Source organism: Cheilinus undulatus, linkage group 23, assembly GCF_018320785.1.
Source record: "Cheilinus undulatus linkage group 23, ASM1832078v1, whole genome shotgun sequence".
Classification (NCBI taxonomy): domain Eukaryota; kingdom Metazoa; phylum Chordata; class Actinopteri; order Labriformes; family Labridae; genus Cheilinus; species Cheilinus undulatus.
In genome coordinates this window covers 21,528,211-21,553,380 of record NC_054887.1, presented here as the reverse complement: position 1 = coordinate 21,553,380, position 25,170 = coordinate 21,528,211, and the positions used below count along the sequence as shown (strand labels likewise).

General features: G+C 40.1%; 2 protein-coding genes across 3 annotated transcripts; one reads left to right on the top strand and one right to left on the bottom strand.

The window, feature by feature from the left end:
• Window positions 1-414: 414 nt before the first annotated feature.
• si:dkeyp-38g8.5 (uncharacterized protein LOC568385 homolog) lies at window positions 415-3,326 on the top strand. Of its 2 annotated transcripts, XM_041780959.1 has the most exons (4): window positions 415-567; window positions 1,273-1,366; window positions 1,806-1,893; window positions 1,972-3,326. In XM_041780959.1, the coding sequence occupies exons 1-4, from the start codon at window positions 495-497 to the stop codon at window positions 2,683-2,685; spliced, it is 969 nt and encodes a 322-aa protein (XP_041636893.1). In that variant the 5' UTR covers window positions 415-494; the 3' UTR covers window positions 2,686-3,326. The 2 variants fall into 2 exon arrangements, with proteins under 2 accessions (XP_041636893.1, XP_041636894.1); XM_041780960.1 differs by lacking the exon at window positions 1,273-1,366 and having other exon boundaries at window positions 442-567.
• A 369-nt stretch (window positions 3,327-3,695) lies between these two features.
• Window positions 3,696-24,977, bottom strand: epyc (epiphycan). The gene is made up of 9 exons (XM_041781354.1): window positions 24,792-24,977; window positions 13,501-13,714; window positions 10,251-10,688; window positions 9,771-9,959; window positions 8,863-8,985; window positions 6,964-7,122; window positions 6,665-6,867; window positions 5,675-5,770; window positions 3,696-3,866 (listed from the first exon to the last, which is right to left on the bottom strand). Exons 1-9 carry the CDS (start codon window positions 24,975-24,977, stop codon window positions 3,696-3,698), a joined length of 1,779 nt encoding a protein of 592 aa, XP_041637288.1.
• Window positions 24,978-25,170: the final 193 nt, after the last annotated feature.

The following is a 25,170-nucleotide window of genomic DNA, read 5'->3' as shown; positions in this document are numbered from 1 at the left end:
GTACTTTACTTTGTTCTCTTCCTTTCAGTTTTCATCAGTGTATTTAATTTTCTTTTGTCTTTTATTTGATTTCTATGTTTAATTTGATATTTTTCATTAATGCGTTTCTCACTACTTAGCCATGTCGTTTAAGTTTTTATTGTATTCCAATGCCAACATCAACATTTTTTAAAATAATAATAATAATAATAATAATAATTGCCATTTAATCTCAAATACCTGAGTTTTAATTATATTTCTCCTCTTGCCATCGTCATATTAAGTTCACTTTTTCGTAAACCTCCACAACACTGGGTGGCGGTAAAGAGCTGCGGATGACAACACGTCTACCCACACGAAGGTTTCGGTCATTGCGGTAGAGCGTTTTGTCAAAGGCCGGCGAAGAAGAACAGAAGTGCCCGTGTGAAGGCGGAAATGAGCTAACGATCTTGTCCTACGAAGGGCACTTGACGGAAAGACTTATACGTAGAACGGAGAATAAGACTGACAATAAAATGGAATTCCTAGATCATGCTTACACGAGCACCACTTATGATCACGTCAACCCGTCGGAATTCACCTTTAAAAGTAAGTTAAGTCGACAACAACGTCAAAATTTAGAGCAAGCTAGCTAACGTACGTATAGTTAAATTAGCCTGGCTATGGCGCCCTAGCAAGTGGTTTCCACTGTGATAGTACTAGACAAGCACGCTTTCATTCAGCCTCAGAAAGTAAACAAAGTCGACTTGAATGCTTTCGCTGACCTCGACTGGCAAGACACATTATATTTGTTGTGGTACAGTTTCGATGATGCGCACACGTGAATCCCAAAGCATCAAACTAGTAAACGCTTTAGATGTATGTGGCTGGTGTAACGGTGCAACAAGCAACCGTGTTAAGTGGTGTCTTCAGCTGTATGCGTCTTTGGTTGTAGACACAACAGGTGTTTATGACTTTAAGAGACCTCAAATGCAAGTTTGGTTAGGTTTTCACTGTATGCTAGCTATTACTATGACGGTTAGTATTAGATAGTGTAACATAAACTAAAGGGTGGGACTTTTGATTTTTATGACACAGGCGCATTCTCCTGAAAGTCACTCGGTAACACGGAACCTTGTTAAACGATAACACCTGACACATTAATTCCTTACTTTAAATGAAATTAGTTCAGATATCCTCTCTAATAAACCAGATATCAAAACCCTTTAAATAATATATGATACAAAATAATAAATGATACTGAATAAGTACTTTGGGTTTGACTTATTCATTATTCTCTTTTGTCTTTCACAGTGAATTCAAAGGAAACTGAAGAGTTTGTGAAACTGAGAGTTTCAAATAAATACCTCTTCTCTGGAAAAAGGAACAGTTCCATGTGGGCTTGGAGGTATTTTTCCAGCTTTAGGATCTATTACTTTAGAAAACCGTAAATAGTAAGTCTAGGCATAATGATAAGCATTCTGCAAAGGAAAAAATGTTTGGGCTTCACAAATTTACCAATTGACCAATTTTAAAAGAACTGTTTGAGGACCCAGTCAGTCCAAAATCCGGCTAAAATTATGTAGCCTGATCCAGCTTTAAGAAACAAATTTTAAGCATTACCTAAACTGTCAGATTTTGCCTTGATCAGTCATTTAATTTCAGTTGTTTTGATGCAAAACAAAGCTCAAATAAATACAAACTGGCTCATATTTACCTTTGAGAGACTGAAAGAAACCAGTGTATGGTCAGGCATTTTTGCTAAAAGATCAGCAGTAACAGATTTTTTTTCAGTAAAGAGAACAGTCAATCACAAACTCGTGCCTTTACAATGCCTATATTTTCAGGGCCATCCTTAAGCACATGAACCTGCATCATAAAATGACCCACAGTCAAGCATCCAAAAAATGGGAGAACTTGAAAAAGAAATACAAGGTATAGTTTTCCTTTAAATCTTTCGTTGACCTTAACCAAAGTCTTCTTTGTTGATATATTGCCTGCTCTTATTTTCAGGTCCTAAAGAACCCTCCTGATGGGGTCAAAGTGTTCCCTGATAGTTGGCCTTATTTCAAACTGATGGATGATGCCATGCTGGGTCGACTGGAAGGCAGTGCCCCCATCCTCAAGTCCTTCCCTTTTGACAAAAACAATGTTTTATCAAAACCCCAGAAGAGGAAGCTTCCAGTGCCTCCAAACTTCTCTACAGCGAGTTTTGCATGCGAGTCGGAGATTGAGGTTTCCCTGAATGGAGATGATGATGGCGGGGAGGACGCTGTGCACGAGGGGAGCCAGGAAATAGATCGCCTGATTCAAGAGGTGGACAATGAGAGGGACATGATGGACAACGAGAGGCTGGTGATGGAAAGGGAGAAACAGGTGATGGAGAGGGAGCGGATGGTGCTGCAGAGAGAGAGGGCCGTGCTGGATCGGGAGATCGCTGCTCTCGACCGTGACCGAGCCTCGCTGGACAGAGAGAGAGCGACGTTAGAGAGGGAGAAAGTGGTGCTGGAGAGAGAGAAGGCGTTGGTGGAGAGGGACAGGGACGCTGTGAGCCGGGACAAGCTGGCTCTGGAGCGAGAGAAAGCCAGATTTGAGAGACTTTTTGCACACAAAGGGAGGACTGAGGAGGAGAGTACAGAGGACAGCAGCGCAGTAAAAGACTCGGAAGACATGGGCAGGAAGGAGAGGTTCCTCAACTTGTTTGAGAAACTCATAGAAAACTTTTGATTCATGTTTTCAGGGAAAATTAAAGTGTTCTTGCACAAAACCTTCCTGCATCAACTGAATAAAAACACGCTACAGACTTCACCTTCAAGTTGTCAATGAAAACGTTGAGCCACTCCTTGTTGGAGAGGTCTTCAAAACAACTTTATTCACTTGTGGTTATTCCATACAGAGCACACAATGGCAAGCTACTGTCATTAATCTTTACCCATGAACAAAATCAACAACCCCCCTCCCAAATAAAACATTAGTCTTCATTTGATCTACACATTAGTCTTTGGTTTTGCCTCATACGCACCTTTAAAACATCACTTTTTGAAATCTTACCTACCAAATATTGCAGTTCATGTAAAAAAATCTAGAATATATATTTTTATCTTACAGTACAGACTTTACAACAAGTGAATGTGTTTAAATGCGTCTTTTATTGCATTAGATACTCAAATTTGCCTCTCATTAAGCTCCAGCTTCAATAGGTTTGCTAGTATACAGTTCCAAAAATGTTAGATTTGTCATTAATATTAATATTATTTTTACAAAACAAACATATTTAAAAAATATTACTGGTTATTTTTTGCCAGTTGCGAACAGACACTGAACAGAAACATACATGTGAGGGTTTTTAATAAACAGATGAAATCTCCCATTGCCGCTTATTGGTTCCTCTTTATCAAGTTGTGGCTTTCTAGAAAGTTCTTGTGTGTATTTGAAGTGTGGGTACTTAGTTTCAGGTTGTTCCTGTCTCACACCTGACTTACAAATCTTGTGTAGTAAAGCGGTGTGAACCACCAGAAAACAACCAATAATTTGTGTTAGTTGACCTTAATGCAACAGAGGTTTCCACACAGTTTTACTGATCTCACGTATGCTACATCAGCAGCATATGTGGCAGCTTTGAAAACCACTGTTATGAATGGATGATCTGAGAAGTGATTGAATGCTCTGCGTGTGTGGTTTTGTGTGTAAATATGTACAAAAAATGTGTGCAAGAGTGAAGTTATGTGTCTGTGTGGTTAGATGAGATCCCCGATGGGTATGCGAGGCAGGCAGACGTAAGCCTGCGGGGTCCTGCTGAGGTTGATGGGGTTGCCGTCCAGACGGATGTCCTCCAGTGCGTTTCTGATGTAGTTGAAGTCTTGCAGGTTGCAGAATGTGTCCTCGTGCATCATCTGAATATTATTACGCTGCAACAGAAGAGGGAACGTAATGAGAGATCACCTTTATGGCTCACAATATCCTAATAGATCAATCAGATACTTAGCATAGAGTTAGCATAGAGTTTATGAGGGAAATGAAAGCCCCATTGATTCAATATTTTGAAAAATACCCCAGTTATCATGTTCCTTAAGAGCAAGTCTGCCCATAAAAGGGGATAAAGGGGAGAGCTTTCTGGGGCCCAGCCAAATTTGGGTCCAGCAAAATCATAGTTTATTGAAAAGTTAAGTTGCAATAACCATGTTTTATTGTTAAACTAAAAAACTACTCTTATCAAAGAAACAAAAATAAATTTAGGCATTTCTTTATGCTGTGGTACATTTAAAAATAACAGAATTAACAGAATTAACTTTTTATAAGTAATGTTAATGTGGATGGATACAGAACTAAATGATTAGTAAAGTTATGTCTGACTTCAGCAAAGCCATGATGTGCATAAACGTCAGGATGTGAGAAAAAGCTAAAGAAAAGTGGCAAAAATGTGTTAAAAGGTGCAAACGATGCTAAAAATGGGGAGAAATTTATTTAAAGTTGCAAAAAGGGTGATAGAGTGGTACAAATGGGTTAAAAGTTACAAAAATAGGTAAGAAATGTTCAACAGAAATGGCAAAAATGGGTAAAAAGCCACAAAAATGGGTTAAAAGTATAACAAAGAAGTGGCAAAAAGAGCAAAAGATTTGCACAAATGGGTTAAAAATTGCAATAATGGGCAAAATGCTACAAAAATGAATAATAAATGTTAAAAAGAAGCAAAAAAAATGGGTAAAAAGTGCAAAAAAGTGGCAAAATGGTTAAAAGTGGAAGAAAGGCTGAGAAGTGACACAAATGGGTTAAAAGTGCCAAAAATGGGCAATAGGCTGCAAAAATGCATGGAAAGTGTTGAAATGGGTCAAAAAGAAGCATAAATAAATGATTTTATCAGAACCCAATGATAGTGACACGCTCTTCAGCTCCAAAATGAGGGAACTGTTAGATGCTAGCACCAATGCTATTGATCAAACACACATGCGTGGATATCATCAATAAATCAGGGCCCGTTCTCTGGATCTTCAGGGGCCCAGCCAATTCTGTGAACAGACCTGCTTGGGAGTAGTATTTTTCAGTTAAGCTTTATAAAGCAGGGGTGGAAAGAGTACAACAATTGAGCAAAAGAACACTTAATGTAATAAAAATGTACTAATCATTAATCTTCTTAAGTTAGGACCTCCTTTTTGCCATTTAGCTTTTCTTTTCTAACTCCGTAAAAGATGCTGTGTAAAATGTAGTAATATAAAATGCTTTCTTCAATACATACTTTAGTAAAAGTCAAATTACTTATTTTCAAAACTACTCCAAAGAAGTTGAAGTAGACAGCAAGCAACAGGAAATGTAATTTGTTAATTTCTGGAATCTGCTTCTTCCAAATGATACATTGTACCCCATGTCCCACCTCCTGAGACTGACCACCCTCATCTAGTCTCCCGCTATGAGGTGCATACTTAGAGGAAGATTTCAGAGGCAGACTTTTCCCTAAACTTTACCCGAAATGTTCAGAGAATCATTTGTAGTAACAGCTTTTCCCAAATGTGAATCATATCATCATTCTGGCATCTGTCAAAAATAATCTTCTAAACCTTTCTTTCACAATGTACAGCCCCAGTTTTAATCCCACGATGTAAAGGTCCTCAAGTCAATAATTTCTCATTATCCCTCATTTCATACCCCACCTTACTGTCGATTAAATACAACTGAAAATAATGAAGTAACAGTGACTGTGTCAGAGTTGATGAAGGTCTACCTGTAGGTGTAGAGATCGCAGGCTGTCTGGTAGAGGCACAGGGATGTAGTCGATGTTGTTGTCTGTTAGGTACAGGTACAGCAGGCTGGTCATATCCTGAATTAAACAAGAGAGGGCAAATGAATCAGGTCTTTGGATGTCACTTTTACAAGATCATCAATTTTAAAGAAGACGGATAAGATAAATATTACAATGCCTTTTTTGCATTGACCACCAAAAACATTACGGATCAGTTAATCATACAAACAACATGATAAAGTTCCATGAATTCACAAAAGTTGGGACACTGGGACAACTGGTAACAGCTCTGGTAGTCAGTCCCATTTTGACCCATCTAAGGTCCAAACAGAATGTTTTTTTTTCATCAGATAAATTTGAATGGTGAAATTCTTTTTGTAAATTTGGTTGCAGCCTCTCTTTAAGGTGGGTGCTGTGGAACTGTTTATTCTCAGGATACACCAATACCTCCTCACTGACAAATTGGTGTCATAATTTCTGCAAAATTTCAGCTAGTAATGTTTTGAATGGGAAACGGGGCAGTCAGAATCTGAGATAAAAAAGGAGACAGAGTCTTGCCCTTACCTGCACATCTGTAAACACACCCTCAATGCTGATTTAGGAGCAACAAACGCTTGCTTACTTCAGGAAGATGGTGCAAAAAAACAGACTCTGCACTTATAAAAACAAAGTCCCTGCTTGCCACCTTTTTAAAATATTTGGTACATCATAAAGTTGAAAATATGCCATAGAAGACCCTGACATGCAAACAGCTCAAATCCTGCTGCAAGCAAGAATGGTAGGGCAGTCTACTCCCAAAATTACAGAAGCTTGTCTCCTTGGTTCCAAAATGTGAAACCATGTCCCAACTTTTTTGAATTTGGGATTGTCAACTTGACAGGTCAAATACAACTGGATATACTGGCAATAAACTAAAACCCACACACTGCCAGTAAGTGACATGGCTGTTGTAAGTCTAGTAGTTGTACGTACTTTGAAGGCCTCTTTGTGGATTCCCTTGGTGCCAATGTTGTTATGGCTGGCATCTATCAGGGTCATGGTCTCTGGGAGGGAAGGCAGCTGTGAGATATGATTTTCTCGAATCACCAGCTCCTCCAGCTCAGGCAGACCCAGGAATGCTCCGTCATCAACGGACTTTATCTCATTGGCGGTCAAGTCGATTCTCTTCAGCTTGTCTGGAAAAAGGGAAAGAATCTGCTTTGAAACACTGAAGCCCGTGTAAAATACCCCCAGTAAAATACTCATGCTTTTCTTTCAAACAGGAAACATACTCATGGAGGCAAAGTCAGACTTGTTGATCTTGGTGATTCTGTTGTAGCGAGCATAGAAGTGAGTGGTGTCTTTGGGAAGAGGTGGTACACTATCCAGCTTCAAGTCATCACAGTAGACCGAACCGCCAAGGCACGTGCACAGCAAGCAAGTGGGCATACCTGGAGTCATAGATAAGAAGAAGAGGAACAGAAGGAGGGAAAGAAATACGGCAGTGAAAGTTGCTTATTAGTGGAATCAACCTCTATCTTTCAAATACCCACATAATTCATGGAAAAGCCAATCAAATCAGGACACAAGAGTTCAGATTTCCAAAGGACACTAACATTTAAAATCTGAGAAACATGAATTTACTAACAAATTTGCTCTTTAAATGTGTCTGTTAATCCTCAAGCTCAGATTTGAGGCAGGTTAATCAGTGACTGTACACAGTTGAGGTCAAGCGACACCGTAAAGTGTCAAAAATGAAGACAATGCAGGCATGTCAGTCCACCTGCAGACTGTTTATCTCTGATGGCCACTCTCACAGACTGTCATTTAAGATACCTTATATCACAGAATAGAAATAGACCCTTAAACTTCTGAAATAAAACAGGATTAAACTTTCGTTTAGGGCCAGAGTAAGGGTTAGGATTCATAAAGTTAAAAACCTGACCTGCAAAACCTGATTACAAAACTTTAAATAAAGCTGAGTGAACAGTCTGCTAGCAGGAAAAAAGCTCGTCCTCCATGAAAACATTCTAACAGAGCAAGTGTAGCTTACACAGCTCTGTTAGCTGCATAAGATATGTAGATAACGGAGCTATATAGCTAACAGACTGATTTAAAATCAGCTACCTAAGCATTGTATCTATGTTATCTGCATAGCTAAGTAAGCTTTAGCTATGTTTTATAAAGAACACATTGCTAAAGCTAGCAGCCATAGATGATGGAGCTACGTAGCTAACAGAGCGAAAGCTAAGCTCACAAAGCAGCTACATAAGCTTTGTATCTACGTTATCTGTATAGCTAAATTCAATTAAGCTATGTTTGGTAAAGCACACATTGCTAAAGCTAACTTAGCTATAGATAACGGAGCTATGCAGCTAAAGCTGAGCTCTCAAAGCAGCTACATAAGTTGCATAGATATGTTATCTACATAGCAACATTTGCTTAAACTACACTTGCTAAAGCTCATGTCATTACAGCTATCTTACCTACATTGGCTTATATTGTAACATAAATTATGTAGCTAGCATAGCTATGTAAGCTTTAGCTAAAGCTAGCAATGCTACCCTATACAAAATTTAATCCTGGATAAGACTTCTGACCGTTTTCACTTTTTTATGTAGGAAATGTTGCTTGATCTGTAATGTTTTAATATGCTTATTTCATGAATGTAACTTTCAGACTTTGTTGATGAATAAAGTTGAATTTGGGGAAAAAAATCAATCTGAAAATACATTGTTTCAGCAAACTATGACAATTCCTGTCTGAGATGACCGGTTTGTGAGAGTGGCCATCAGATGTACAGCCCAACCCCTCTCAATGCAGTACAAAAAACTGCAGTTCATCAAATGTCCACTTGAGGCTGGCACCATAAACCCTGGAAGTCCCATCACCACCCATGTTAAAATTAAAATTCGACAGCAGAATTAAACGTGTTTACATCCTGCAAAAAAATGGTTTCGCTCTAAATAGCTTATGTCTTTACTGGCTCCCACAGTGCTGGGGGGTTCGTTATTCTTAAAGTTTATCCATTTTGATATCTGAATCGGAAGTTCTTCTAAATGCGTTGCACCAAGAGGTGTTTTGGTCTACGCAATTTTTAAGTGCCCCTAAACAAGTAAAATGAACCTTAGGGTCCAAACAAATTTGCAGATGTCAGGCTAGCTTTAACTCCCGTGTTGTTCAATACTGACCTGTCCTGTCAATCTCTGGCTCTTCAGGCTCACCAGTGTCTGGCATTCCAGAGCTCACTGACCCTTCCTCACCACCAGCACCCTCCTGAGGGGTTTCTGGTGTGGTCGGAAGCAGCCCCTCCTCTTGTTAGAGACAAGATTAGGTGTTAGAGAAACAGGTTAGATCAACATGGACATGGAACAGAACATCTGGCAATCAGTAGGCCACTGGTTGCCTCTGTAGTGAGTTGCAAAAAGCACATTAGCATTGTTAACCAAATGATTGTGGTACTTAATGGATGAGGGAAGTTAAATGAAAATGTAAGCATGATGGGATCTGCGGAAGCGTTACAGACAATATGCTTGTTAAAGAAGAGCACCATACTCATTTTAAAGCTCAAATGGAATTGGTCTAAGAGTTTCAGTTGCTTCCATTGTTGGCATTGTTGCCGGATGACCACAGCAGACTTGGTTTGAACATTTATGTAAATAGTTATTGCCATGAATAAATCATACTATTGCTAAAGTAATGGTATTCTTCATATTCCAAATATGAGGTGCCAATACCAGGGCTAGCTTGTGCAATAATCTTGACATTTAAAAAGATTCCATCAAAGCACAACCACCTCCGGTCTTGTATGTTAAAAAGTTCTCTGTGGTTGCAAAGATGGCAACACTTCGCTTAAATATAATTGGTTTATCCAATGTGCAAGTCGAAAACAACTGTCTCTGAAGAGTTTCTTTGAAGCTACTCCAACTAAATAAGTATTGATGTTGAAGGCCAACCAAGGGTCGGCCATCGACATTCATTGGGTTCCTGGCCCTGCTCAAGTACTGTCACAATGTTCAAATTCTTCCAGTTTTAGTAAACTTTTTGGCCATTATTATACCTACGATATATCTCACATAATCTTAGATCAGATACTGACCTTTATCAATGTCAGGGATCAGGGTTACATCAGGGACCTCTGCGTCTCCAGAGCCAGAGACACCAGAAGCCCCAGAGACATCTCCAGAGAAATCCCCAGAGGCCCCTGAGGTTCCTGATGCCCCCGAGAACTCCCCGGAAGCACCGGATGCCTCGCTGGGGATGCCGGGAATGAGGGGCAGCTCCTCCTCTTGTTAGAGCCAAGGGTTGGGGTTAGGAGGCATGAGATTAGAAAGCATTTGGGGAGCAAGATGGACAATCAATCAACCCATTAATCAAACAATTGCACATTTTGGATGAGACTTTAAGTTAGTTTTATGATTAACAGTAGCACAAAGAACAAATAAGTACAATGACAAGCAAAGAAATCAACATTTAACACAGTTAAATGGAATTTAAGACAATGGATTAACACAAATCACACAGAGTAGACAGGTTATTTCGCCTTACAAAGAGGTATCTGTTCTTTGAAAGTACTAACCTCCAGATATAAATGTTATCCCTGAGTCCCCGGACTCACCAGACCCAGATACCCCAGAGCTTCCAGAGGCCCCTGAGATCGAGAGGTCTCCAGAAAACCCAGAACCAGACAGGTCTCCAGACCCTCCAGAGCCCAGGGGGAGTTCAATAGGAACCCCTCCAGAGCCAAGGTCTCCAGAGGCGCCTGAGAGATCTCCAGATATCAACACATCCCCACCTACCAAGAATTCCCCGGATCCCCCTGAGCTGAGGAGTTCCTCTGAGGCTCCTGACATTAGTACAATATCACCAGAGCCCCCAGAGGCACCAGAGACCAGAGGGTCCCCAGAGCCTCCAGACCCAGAAACCCCAGAAGCTCCTGAAGTTCCAGACCCTACGGAGCCCCCAAAATCACCGGAGACATGCAGGATGTCAATGGGCGTCAGACGCAGCTCCACCTCTTGTTAGAGACAAGATTAGGTATTAATAAACAGACAGATGGAACAGAAATGGATCATGATGATGATGATTAGGTTAGGAAATCAGTGACAAATGGACACAGAGTGGCTGAAGAGGACACATTTAACCATTAGAAGCTAGTTAAATGGAAGACGTGCACATGAAACAGATGATTGTTGGTGATGACAAAAATGAGGAATAGATTGGCGTGCCTTTCACTTAGATGGTTTGGTTCTGCTTTTTTTAACACCACAGGCCTAAGGGCAAGCAAGGCCATCTCCTAAACCAACTGGATTTTAGATTTCAAGCAACCCAACCCGGGACATAGCTAGACTTTTTTGACTGGGGTCTCCCCATTAGGGCACTGGCTTACGAGGTATTGGTCTGTTGTTATTTACTGGGTGTAAATTGCTGTGAAAAAGTCCCCTTCCTGATGTCTTAATTTTAAGCATATTTGTCACACTTAAATATTTCAGATCATCAAGCAAATTTTAATATTAGACAAAAATAATTAACTGTAATTAGTCACATATTTTTGTACAGCCTAATTCAATTTCACTAGCCACACCCTGGCCCGATTACTTCCAGACCTGTTCAATCCTTAAACAGAACCCGTCTGATGGAGTGAAATAGGCTGAAAGATCTCAAAAAGCAACACATCATGCCACCCTCTAAAAAAGAAAGTCATTAACATCTATCAGTCTGGAGATGGTTATAAAGCCATTTCTACAGCTGTGGGACTCACGTGAACCAAAGTGAGTGCCATTATCCACAAATGGAGAAAACTTGGAAGTGTGGTGAACCTTATCAGAAGTTGGAGGCCTACCAAAATTATTCCAAGAGCACATTGCAGACTCAGAAAAGAACCCAGAACAACATCTAAAGACCCGCAGGCCTCACTTGACTCAGTTAAGGCCAGTGTTCATGATTCAACAGTAAGAAAGAGACAAAGGCTCATCTCACATTCACCAAAAGCATCTTGATGATTCCCAGGACTTTTGGGAAAATATTCTGTTGACTGATGAGACAAAAGTTGAACTTTTTGGAGGGTATACATGTTTTTTACATCTGGCGTAAAACTAACACAACATTTCATCAGAAGAATAACATGGTGGTGGTAATGTGACCGTCTGGTGCTACTTTGCTGCTTCAGGACCTGGATGGCATGCCGTAATTAAAGGGTTACTTCAACATTTTGGCAAATTCGCCCATTGCCATAATCCCTATAGTCTTACTAATAGGTTCGTTACCTTTAGTTGTCCGTGCAAGCTATTTTTAGATCGGCGCTGCTGAGTTAGGAGCTGCTCTGCCAACACAATGGATTCTTATGGTATCCCGGCTTTCCCTCATCAAACTCATCAAATACACAACCCAACAACTCCAAAACACTCTCGTGGACAAGTTGTGACCTGTCTATTCACCACGCTATGAAATAATCATGGGACATTATGAGACGGAGATGTTTTAAAGTTAAATGCAAAGCTGGAACTACACTCCAGACATGGCTGCTGCACTGTGTCACTCCGCCCAGTGGTTTACTCAAGACATAGTTCTGAGTATTTGCTTCATGTGTCGTAATGTTACATAATTATACGTTATTATTTCATAGCGTGGTGAATGTGCAGGTCACAACTTGTCCACGAGAGCATTTTGGAGTTGTTGGATTGTGTATTTGATGAGTTTGATGAGGGAAAGCCGGGATACCATAAGAATCCATTGCGTTGGCAGAGCAGCTCCTAACTCAGCAGTGCCGATCTAAAAATGGCTTGTGCGGACAACTAAAGGTAACGAACCTATTAGTAAGACTATAGGGATTATAGCAATGGGCGAATTTGCCAAAATTCTGAAGTATCCCTTTAATGGAATCATGAATTCTGCTCTCAACCAGAAAATCCTGAAGGAGAATATCAGCCATCAGTTTATGGCCTTAAGCCTAAATGGTCTTGGGTTATACAGCAGAACACTCCAGCAAGTCCACCTCTGAATGGCTTAAACAAAACAAAACAAAACAAAACAAAACAAAACAAAACAAAACAAAACAAAACAAAACAAAACAAAACAAAACAAAGAAAAAAACAAAACTGAAGGTTTTGCAGTGGCCTAGTCAAAGTCCACACTAAAATCTGATTGAGATGCTGTGGCATGACCTAAAACATTCATGCTCAAAAACCCCCCCCTCAATGTGGCCGAATTAAAACAATCCTGCAAAGAAGAGTGGGCCAAAATTCCTCCACAGAGATGCAAAAGACTCCTTGCCAGTTACCGCAAACGCTTGCTTGCATGTTGCTGCCAAAAGTTTGAACAATCAGTTATTAGATTTAGGGGGCAATTACTTTTTCACATAGGGCCAGGTAGGTTTGGATAACTTTGTTCCCTTAATTAATTAAAATACCATTTAAAAACTGCACTTTGAAGTTACTTAGGTTATCTTTGGCAAACATTAAAATTTGCTTTATGATCTGAAACATTTAAGAGAGGCAAACATGCAAAAAACCCAAGAAATCAAGAAAGGGGCAAATACCTTTTTAAGGCACTGTATTACCACTAATCATATCTACAGTAACTCATAAAGTATCAAAAAGATGTTATATTCTTTTGTAAAATTATTAAAGGAAGTACAACACAGTGGCAACATTTAAATCTAAGCTCAAGTCTCAAGAAGACTCAAGTCCAAAGTCACAATAATGAGCAGAGCAAAAGAACATGTGCCACATTGAAATGCAAATAACGTTACCAGCAGCCCGTTTAAATAAATACCTATTTCTGACCATCTTTACGGGTGTAAAGATCTAAAGCAAAGTGCTTATTCAGACCTTTTTGTGTGTCTGGGCCCATAAGAACCCCAGACCCCCCTGATCCCTGAGGGACCAGCTGGGGTGTCAATGGCACTTCCTCTTCCTGGTCCACCTCCACCTCCACCTCCTCAGCCTCTTCCTCCTCCTCCTCTTCTTCTTGTTCTTGTTCTTCCATTGAGGCCTCAGGTACAGGGTAGTTATAGTCGGGTGGGGCCAGTGTTCCAATCTCTATCTGGGGAAAGACAGCAGCAGTGAGTCATAAATGAACCAGAGTTTGAAATCACACTGAGCTAGAGAAGTAAAGATAAGTCTAAAGAACAGTTTTTAATTATCTGGGCATAAAGTAAAACTTAGGGTCAAATTTAAGAGTAGTAGTTATCAAAGATTTTCATGTGTTAACACTGTAAGATGTCACAACATGAAGGAAAAAGAACAAGATAATTTTTCTTTTAAAGTTAAAAGGGGATAAATGTTAACCACGGAGACACATTTTGCTCTATGGACTTTTTCAATCCCATTGTTGATATTGTAAATGCTAAGCAAATACAAGGGTAACTTCCATGCTTCCATTTTATTTATCTATATGCTTCAGTATGAAGAATACAATTTGTGATCATCATTGGCCAAATACATATTGGATTTTGAGTTTGTTTACATCCAACAGATTCCACACCAATCTAAATTTGCTAGAATAGTTGGTAAGACTTCAACCACAAATTAATATTTTGATTTGAAGAGAACAAAAGTGGATGAGGAAAGCAGAGAACAATTTGACGGGTAGACCGCTCAAATCTAACATTCATCTCTTGGGATTTACCGATTGTGAAAGTTAGGGCTGATAGTGATACAAATGTTTGAAAGAACAGTCATGTTGATTCCTGACAAAGTGAAGTAGGCTGAAAGATCCTAAAAGCCACACATCATGCTGCAATCTAACGAAATTTTAGGACAGATGAGAAACAAAGTCATTGACATCTATTAGTCTGGAAAGGGTTACAAAGCCATTTCTAAGGCTTTGGGACTCCAGCGACTACAGTGAGAGCCATTATCCACAAATGGAGAAAACTTGGAACAGTGAACCATCTGAGGAGATGCCTGCCTACCATAATTACTCCAGGAACGCAATGACATTGCATCTTAAGGTAATCACTTGACTCAGTTAATGGTTCAACAATAGAAAAGAGACTGGGCAGACGTGGTATCCATGGGAGAGTTCCAGGGCCAAAACCACTGCTGACCACAAAAAAAAACAACAACACAAAGGCTTGCCTCACATTTGCCACCCCCCCCAAACAACAACAACAACAACAACAACAACAGCAACAAAAACTACACATCTTGGGTCAATTACTTTTTATATCAGGCCAAGTATTTTACATTTGCTTTAGATATCTTTGTCTAATATTCAAATTTGTTGGATGAACTGTAACATTTAATTGTGACAGATGTGCAAAAAAAGGCAGCTGTTCCAAATTTTCTACATTTGTGGAAAATGGCTCTCAATGGAGTCCAAAAACCTTATAAATAGCTTTTTAACAATCCAGACCGATTGATGTCAATGGCAGATTGTGTATTCTTTATTTACAGGTTATCTTTGTCCAATATTTAAATTTGTCTGATGATCTGAAATATTAAATGTGACAAATATGCCCCCCCCCCCAAAAAAAGGAAAAAGGAAGGTGGAAAATATGTTTCACAGTCCTGTATGTCCATGCTACATTACCTGCAGATGCTAATGTTTGTCAACAGAGCTGATATACTGATGTTAAACCAGTGCATCAGTGCATCCCTATTCATCCCTGTTACTTTGGGTGTCAGATTTACCACTATGATGAATTCAGTCTACTGAAAGGCACAGAAATGATCCAATGACATGACAGGTATAAGAAATGATGCACTCTTATCTGAGAAGAATCAGTTCAGTTCACAGTAAAGAACCAAAGCTAGAACTCCTGCCAGCATTTTCACCACAAGATGGCAGCATCATATTCAGATTCAGTAGGCAGAGTTTACACAGCAGTGACCATACTTGGAGGCAAACTTCATGAAAGGCCACAGGGGGCATTTTTGTTTGCTGAATGTGAACTTTATGAATGTTATACTAAGATGTTTAATGCTCAAATCTTCCCTACCCTTACATCTAACCCTAAACTTAACCCTAATAGAAACACTTTCCTTTTTCATAACAGCCAGACTATAGTTTATACATGACTTTGATTACTAGATATATATTTAACATTACAGTGGATCCCATACTACAGTCCTCTGTTAATTTCTACCTGGAGAAAGCGGTGTCTTGATAAATAATAGAAGTTCCTGTTGCCTCACTGCTCCTCAGCAGGTGAGTCAACACAAATTTTGGCTTAAAATTTTAACAAGGGCTCTTTTAAACCACAATCATTTTTGATAAGGTGATTTGTTTAGTATACTCACAATTCCCAACAGCCTGTGCCTTCTTGTAGCATTGTGCTCTTACCGAAACCAAACCCTAACCCGTGCACAAGATTGATCTTGTTCAGAAGTGGAAATAGCCCTCTTTTCAAACAAACAAATTGGAAATGGTGCCATATGCTTTGGCTGATTGAAGTCAGTTCAGTGTGCACTTTGACAAACTTTGGTGCAAGAAACACTTAGACCATTTTAATATGCCTCATTCCAAAATATCAAGCTTTCTTATAAACAAGGCCTAGCGCCACTTTCATCAAACAGTCGAACATTTTGTATTTAACGGTGGGAAGCAGATCCAGAGTCGACCAAACCAGCTGGGATGTACACTATTTTTTGGTTCCACCTGCAGTTCCACTTTTCTCCAGACGAGGGCAATGAACCCCCACACACCGTGACAGGTAATACCTGACTCTCTCATGGCCAACAAGGCAGGCAGACTCAACCCTCCAGACAGGGAATGGTCCTTATGGAACCAAGACACACATGGTAGCTGCAAGGATCCATATTCAAGTCTTTCTAGCTTCTTTCAACCAGATAATTCAGAGATCAGTAAACCAAGATGTTTGAAATACAGATATGTATCAGAATTATTTATCAGGCCAAACCAAATGCAGTCTTGAAAGGAAAGCAAACAAAAGATAGAACGATATAAAAGTCAAAGAACAGGTAACCAGTGCTGAATGTCACATTTCAAAGCTTGGCAGAGACACAGTTTGAGATAAAACAAGGTAAGCCATTCAAAAGTCATGCACAGAGTTAGCTTGCAACCCTTCATTTCCCCCTTACCCCAAAGCAAACATATGCACCCGAGGGAGAGAGGAGGCGAACGGCTGGCAACCAAAAATACTGAAAAAAAAAAAGGTCTGGAAACAGCATGGGAATATGGAATGCACGGGGCAGAAGCTGAATCTGAGCATCAGGATGAATGTTGTGCTGTGACTGTAGTATATAGAATATAAATAAGTTGAAGTTGAGGCTTGTGAATTTTCACCTACATTGGGTAAAAAGGTTTTAAAACAGACATACACTGGGTCAATTGCTACACCCTTAAAACAACAAAATAACAATAACTAGCTGGAGGAAACCAAAAGTTACCAAAAAGAAGAGTAGCATTAGGATATCACCCCCTCTCATGATTAATCTACTTAGATCAGGATGGACTCTATCAAGAAACTTACATAACCCTGAGTCACATTTGGATGCATCCAAGTGAAGAGCAAAGCCGAGCAGAATGAGCTCTACTGAATAGGTACACATTTTGAATGCATACTACTTTCCTTGTTTGCTCAGAGTTGGATAAAGTTTTGATAGTGGCTGTTCACTCTGCAGTGCAAAGCTACAGGCTAACCATCTGTTTACTAAGACCTGTAGAGCTTGAAATCTCCATCAGCATTTAGAATCAATTTCAGTTTCTGCAGACAAGACTGAAGAACATTAAAGCAGACTGTAAAAACAAACTGATCATGAACAGCAATTAATGGTGTCATCTGCATAAAACGGCATTTGACACATTATCACATGGATTGTTGATACGAATAGAAAATAAAATAGGTCCTAAGACTGAACCTTGGGGCACACCTTTAAAGACCTTAAGAAAAGAAGAGCTGGGCCCATCCATCTTAACACATGGCGTTCTATCAGACAGACAAGCCAATGTCAATTTTATCAGCAAAACTTAGTGGTCCCTCCAAAAAGTGTTGAGTTCACTGTGTTCACAAGAAGATACAATATTAATGTCCCTCTCTTATTCATGACTTTGTTAGCTGAATTTCTCTGGAAGCTCTGAGTCCACGAGTTGTGACCTTAACATGCATCTTGTCCCTAGTTCCTCCATTTGAATAAAAAAAAAAATACTGTAGCATTTTCATATAGAAAATCAGGAGGTGTGCAAGCAATCTTTTGGCATCAAAACAGTGACTTCTTGATGGCCATGCCTTCACAGCTTTACTACTTTACACGTTCCATTTGCAGCAGTGAATGTCATTTAATACAGACCCTGTAGAAAGTAGCCAGTTGAATGTACTTAACGGAGAAAGGTGTCACCAGGCTAGCATGTCCTAAGCTAAGCTAAGCTAAGTGGCTGCTGGGTTTAGGTTTATATTTAAAGCACAGACATGAGTGGTACCAATCTTGTTTTCAAACTCCTGGGAAGACCAATGCAAAAAATGTATCAGAAATTCTCCTTAAGTTAACTTTTAATTGAAACAGACAAGATTATGATGCTAATTGATGAATGAATATGCAGGCTAGCTTGACCTTTATTTTTATTTACTTGTTATTTCAGGTGTAAAAGGGTGTGTGTTTTTTGTGCTGGGAGCACCCACAACCACAGGTTCAGAACATTTCTTACAAGCTTTATTGCTGCTAGATTACTGACATCCACTTTTCATATGACTAATCTGCAAAGCAGATGGACTGGCCAGATTCCATGTCTGTCATCAGGCAAATCCATCTTGCAAAGCTTCGACCTGAAACAATTATTCCAAGTTTGAAACCAATCTGACCAATCGGCATCATTTGAGGAGAAGGAGGTGGTAGCTACAGATGGGCTTACGTTCTACTGGAAGCAGATAATACCAATGGCTACGTCCAGTGTAGCATTTAGCTTGAATGTAGCTATTATAAAGTTGCAGTTTTATCAGAACTGGTCCACATTTTTGTTTTTAAATAAAGAAAGACCAGCAATGAAAGCTCTTCATGACAGAAGAGATGTTTTCTGCTGACCTGCTTCTGCATGAGTTTGCGATAGTTACAGCTGGAGTTCAGTTGTACTGTTAGTTGGTATAAATGTCTGCTGCCGGTGTAGCAATTAGCTTGTATGTAGCTATAGCATAGCAGCAGTTTTATCAGAAATACACCACATTTCTTGATTAAAACAAGATCAAAGAGCCACACTGAAAGCTTCTCTTGGCAAAGAAGATGATTCAGCAATTCTCCCTACCAGCCTCAGCATGAGTTTTATCCACCAACAAGCTCCACTGTTGTTAAACTACAGCAGTGCCAGCCTGTTGAGCTCAGCTTACTTTAGCTGCCTACTATGTCATTTGTCACTCTGACTGGGCAGTAATGAATGTGACAGAAAGTTTGTCCAATCACCAAAATCCAGTGAATGAGTCTACACTCACTGGCCACTTTATTAGGTACACCCGTTCAATTGCTTGTTAACACAAATAGCTAATTAGCCAATTACATGGCAGCAATGGCAATGCACTGAGGCATACAGACATGGTCAAGATGACCTGCTGAGGTTCAAACAGAGCATCAGAATGGGGAAGAACAGGGATTTAGGTGACTTTGAATGTGGTATGGCTGTTGGTGCCGGGATTTTCACGCACAACCATCTCTAGGGTTTACAGAGAATGGTCTGAAAAAGAGACCGGCAGTTGTGTGGATGAAAATGCCTTGTATATATCAGGGGCCAGAGGAGAATGGGCAGACTGGTTTGAGATGGTAGAAAGGCAATAGGAACTCAAATAACCACTTGTTACAACCAAGGTATGCAGAATACCATCTCTGAACGAACAACACGTCAAACTTGAAGCAGATGGGCTACAGCTGCAGAACTGGGTGTCCTCCTGTCAGCTAAAAACAGGAAACTAAGGCTACAATTCACACGGGCTCACCAAAGTTGGACAATAAAAGTTTGTAAAAACTGGTCTAATGAGTCTCGATTTCGGCTGAGACATTTGGATGGTAGGGTCAAAATTTGGTGTAAACAACACTAAAGCATGGGTCCATCCTGCCGTTGTTTAAATGCCACAGCCTACCTGAGTACATGTAGGTTCAGGGCTATGCCAAATCTCAGATGTATGCTATAGCATACATTTGACACAGAAGTATAAACTAGGCTTAAATATTTTTGTCAGGCCAAGAAGATACCAGAAAAATTCATTGATTCAGGCATTTGCAAACTTTTGTAAGCAGCAGACTCAGGTCACTCTATCTGGATAACAGAAAATGAGCCTTTACTTTGCTGAGAAAGAGACAAGCCCTGAAGACAAAAAGAGGACAAAAACCAGCAGAAGGATGTGGAAAGTAAAGAGTCAGCATTCCAGAGGCCTGGAGCTCATCACAGCCTAATTTCTCCCCTGACATCTGATGCGTGTATGAAGAAAATCCATCTAATCCTAAGCAACCGGCTTATCCCACACCTTAAAGAGAGCTGTCAACAGAAAAAAATGTTTTCCTCGACATGAAATACAGTTATGAGTTTATTTTCTGTGCTTTATTAGAGTGAGAAAGATTTGAATTGAGCTTTTTTGTGCTGGTTCCATTCATCCTGCTCCCACAAACTCTTATGCAATGTGCTGCGTCACATCCAGGCCTGTTAACAGAGCGAAATTATCAAAGACATTCCCCTGCAAGACATTACCGTCTTCCCACACTGAGCACTGCCATGTGTGACACTCTGCAGAAAAGCTTTCACAACAGAATCAGATCATTAAAACTCGAGCAAAAGGCTTTACCTTTTTACCACGGTGGATGACTAAATAAAGTCACTTTTGTCTATTACATGTTGTCAGATCTGCTAAATAAGTTGGTTTCATCTTAGATAACAGCAGCGTGTGATCAGTCCACATCAGGTTTAACTTCAGACCCTGGCTCACTGGAGGCCTGTTAAAAATCTGATGTGGACTATGCGCCTCGTGCCATAATGACATAGCTTTGGCCTAATTTCCTCTTAACAAAGCGGTATAAACAGGAACATGAAATGTGGCTAAAGCTTGCTATCCCAGCATGCCCTGCAGGCTTGCCACATCACACTCAAATTTGAGCAGATCGAAAGGAAACTTCTGGAACCCATCATGCAGCTTGAAACTCGTCTGTATTCATCTTTTAAAAGCCGTTGTTCTTTGGAGAATTTGAGTCTGGAAAGAAATAAGTCCCACATATGCTTGAGTTTGACTCTTTTAAAGCAAGGGTACCTTTTGTAATAACAACAGATTATAAAAATAGCCAGTTAAGACTACATGATTTGTTTTCTTGTCTTTCGTGATGGCACCATGGAGCAAAAATCTTGTCCAGTCTTGGCCAACAAACAAACAACACCATAAAACCAATTATTGATGCTATTGTCAGGAATGTTAGCTATTGTCAAGGTATTAAATTGGTTTACAGAATGCAGCTAATGCTAGCAGTTGTAGCACCATTGGCTTCCCATGCACTTTACAGGTTAAAGTTCACACTTATATGAAGAATGTCGACACAGTGCTTAGGTTGTTTGTGAGTTTAACCCTGACACATCCCATACACAAATTTTCTACATCAAATTAGAGCACAACAGTGCCATTTCTATGAGGTGCTATCAATGCTATCAATTCATTGATGTTTACATTCAGGTTAAAGAACATAGCAGTAGCCATTAACCAGAGCTACAGGGGAAATAAAGTATTTGGCCACACCTATTGATTATTGAATTCAGGTGTTTCAATCAGACCTGCTGCCACAGGAGCATAAAATTAAGAACCTAGCCATGCAGTCTTCTTTTGCGAACATTTTTAATACAAAATGGGTCATTCTGAAGAGCTCAGTGACTTCAAGCGTGGTACTGTGATGGATGCCACATTTGCACTAAGACGATTCATGTACTGTATATTCTACTGCCATCTGTATGTGAAATCATTTCAAAGTGAAAGCATTTAGGAGCAACAGCAACCCAGCTATGAGGCAGAACACCATGTAATATCACAGAGCAGGGCCAACGAATGCAAAGGCGCATGGAGTGTAAAAATCACCAACACTGCTGATTCCATAGTTGAAGAGTTTTTGAACGTCCACTGGAATTAATTTAGGCACAAAGAACTGTGTGGCAGGAGCTTCATGGTATGGCTTTCAATGGCCGAGCAGCTGCATGCAAGCGTCACATCATTAAGTCCATGCCAAGCACAGTGGACAGCCATCAGTGAAGAGTGGAGGCTGTTATAGCTGCAAAAGGTGGCCAACTCCACATTAAAGTACATGTATTTGAATACAATGTCATTACAGTTAGGGATGCACAGATCCACTTTTTTTAGTTCCGTTCTGATTCTGATAAATATGTGCCGGTACTGATACTGATTCCGATATAGATATAATATATATATTTTTTAACAATTGTCATTGTTGTTGGTATAATGTGTGAGGTTACATGAGGCTGTAGTAAACCACCCAGCTCCTCTTATTAAAAATCAAAAAAAGAAAAAAAAATACAAAATGAATTGAATTTAAATGTATTCCAAACAAATTTATTTAACTACTACTAAAAAATAAATATCAACATTATCCAAAAAAACAACAAAAACTGAGTATAAGTTATAAACAACAATGCTTACCCTAAATAGCATAACTCAAGTAGGTTAAACTACTACTTTAACGGTCAGTTAACTAATTATTCATCATTTTTTATGAACATGGTCTTGAAATCCCTGTCTATAATGTTCTTTTAAACTGTAATGAACCTCCCGCCACTAGAGACCGCTGTAGCTTCAGTCAATGGCCGCAGCCTTCCTCTCTGACCCTTCACCGGATATAAACAATGTGAAGGTCGGTGGTGGCTAAGCTATTAGCATCTCGTAGGAAGACCATGGTACGACAGTTGACCAAAGTAGTAAACGGAAATAAAGCGGTATGTGGGCTGTTGAGGGTTAAGCTCACATATGACTACTTACCCGAAGTAAAACAAGGCCAAATATCAAAGCACGATATTATTATTATTTTTTTTTTTTAAGATTTATTTTGGGGCATTTTTTGGCCTTTATTTGATAGATGAGGATAGTGGATAGAGTCTGAAACAGGGACGAGAGGTGGGGAGGGACATGCGATAAAGGACCTCAGGCTGGATTCAAACCAGGCCATCCATGTACATGGGGCGTTCCTTTAACCACTAGGCCACCTGCGCCCCCAGAGCACAATATTAATCTGCAAAGAGGAATGAAGGCGGGCGGCGCTAGCTTTCAATGCTAGACACGCTGTAGAGTGTATTATCAGGCTAACGTCACACCCACTCTTCTTTGTGTTCTCTCATCTTTAAGTTTATGCTGCTAAGAACATCCCCAACTAATACTAGCTCAGTTACACACAGACTGTCTCGTGTTAGACTGTGGTGCATTCATGGTCTACCGCAAACTGTAGGATGGATTTGGATCAGTCACTTGGATCTATTAATTACGTCCATATCCAATATTGGATCGGATTGGTCTCATCCCTAATTACAGTCCCTGTTGGTGAAATGTTCAGACGTCCAAATACTTCGTCCAAATAGTGTATACTAATACAAGATAGGAAGAGGACATTATGGATTGGCTATCCTTCAAATAGAACTTGAGGAACTAATGTGTAAACACGTTGAAAAAGTTTAACCCAGCTAGATAGCTATACTAGCTTTACTGTTCAGTTCGGAGCTTTTGAGATAATATTCAGGCTTAAGCGCCATCAGCCATCTCCTGGCTTCGTCTTTGGTGTGGGGAATTTTATAATGTCGCTCTAGTAAATGATGATAGGGAGCAGATGCTCTCCTATTCAGCATCTAGATACACATCATTGACATCAGATCAGAGTGTCAAACTAGACAGAAGAGGAAAGAGAAATTCTGGCATGGCAGTACTGTTGTATCGTTGTCATAGGGCATCTTGGATGCATTGTTGGTTATGCCACACTACTGGAGCATTGGTTGTGTCGGGCCCGACATTTACATGTTGGGCTGGGATGACAAAATTGTGCTGAAATCTGACTGAGTTGTCTAATCCAGTTTTGAAAAGAATAATCCCATTGCTGCGACACTAAAATAGGATTTTTACCTTCAGTCAGAATGTTCACTTGTAGTTAGTTGCATGGAGTTATAGAATTATTATCTTGGGAAAATGTGGTTGTAGATCAATTGACTCTTGCATGTCGACACCTGAATCAGACCCAAAGTGGATTAGGCAGCCCTCACATGCTCCACAGTCTCTGCACCTGACTTTAACCCGGATGTCGAACAGTATAAATGCTAAGCACAGCCAGGGTCGCATTGTTGTCTGCCTTCAATCACCATAAGATTGAGGTATGGCGTTTGCCTAATTTGTACCAAAAAGTATCAGTTGTCCATGTTTTCACCAATCAACATGCTGCCAGTTAGCTACCTACAACCTTGTTGGCAAAGTCATTAGAAAGTAAAGCTGATTGGAGGCCTATCACCATCTACTGTAGCAAAGGCTACCATGCTCCTGTCAGTAAATGGGTTCTCATGCTGTGCATGTACCCTTGGGTAAGGAAAGTTGTCCAGTTAAATATCTGAATCGAGCCGTAACTGTAGCCTGACTTTAGTGTGCATGTAAAGCACTGAGAGTAGGGCTATGGGGATACTAGTTATTCCCTCGTTAACATTTCCAATGAAATCATGCCTTTTATTGTGAATAAATATTGCTCGATTACATGTTTGAAAACAGCTCCAGATGCTAAAGTATTCAGCCTGGTTGGAGTCTACGGTGTGGAACAAAGATGGTCGCTGGCCAGGGTATAAAAGTTGAAATATTTTGGCTCTCAGTAGTACATAAAGTTTGAAACTGTTTGTATACTCTCCAAATGGTTTGAGTCTGTATCAGTGGGAAGCCTGTCTGCACCATGAACTTGGTGACCTTGGTTCAAAACCAGCAAATTTGTTTTCCCACCATGGGATCAAACAGCGTTTTCTGACTTGCTGATGGAAGCACAAATAGCAAAGGGCAATGAATGTATCCATTTACTGGAACTGGTGACAAGATACAAACTTTGAATCCCTTAGTGTTGATCTCTTAATCAGGGAGGGAGGAGAGAAATGAGAAAATAAATGCAATACACATGGAGATGAAATGGTGGTACAAGTATTGGCCTTAAATTGCCTCGTATTTGAAACAGTTTCTTACCTGAGGATCGTCAATTGTCAGCCCCTCTTCATAGTCATAGATATCCTGGTTCTCCAAATTTAAGTTATCTAGATCCACATCATAGTTGGCACTGTCGTATGAGTCCAAGTCCGCTTGTCGGGAAAATCTGGGTTTGGCCACCACCGCTTTGAGGACGAAGAGTCCCAAGACGAGCCGCACGAGCATCCTCATAGTCCACTGTGACTGGAAGAAAGAGGTGAAAAGTCAACACGGGAATGGAATCCATCATGTCAGACACAGTACAGGACGTTTAAGCTAGGCACCTTAAGTGTTTAGGCCTTTCCAGGACAGTCACTGTAGCATATCACATACTGATCGATATCTTCCTTGCTCCCTGCACAGCAACAGCTCATCTGAC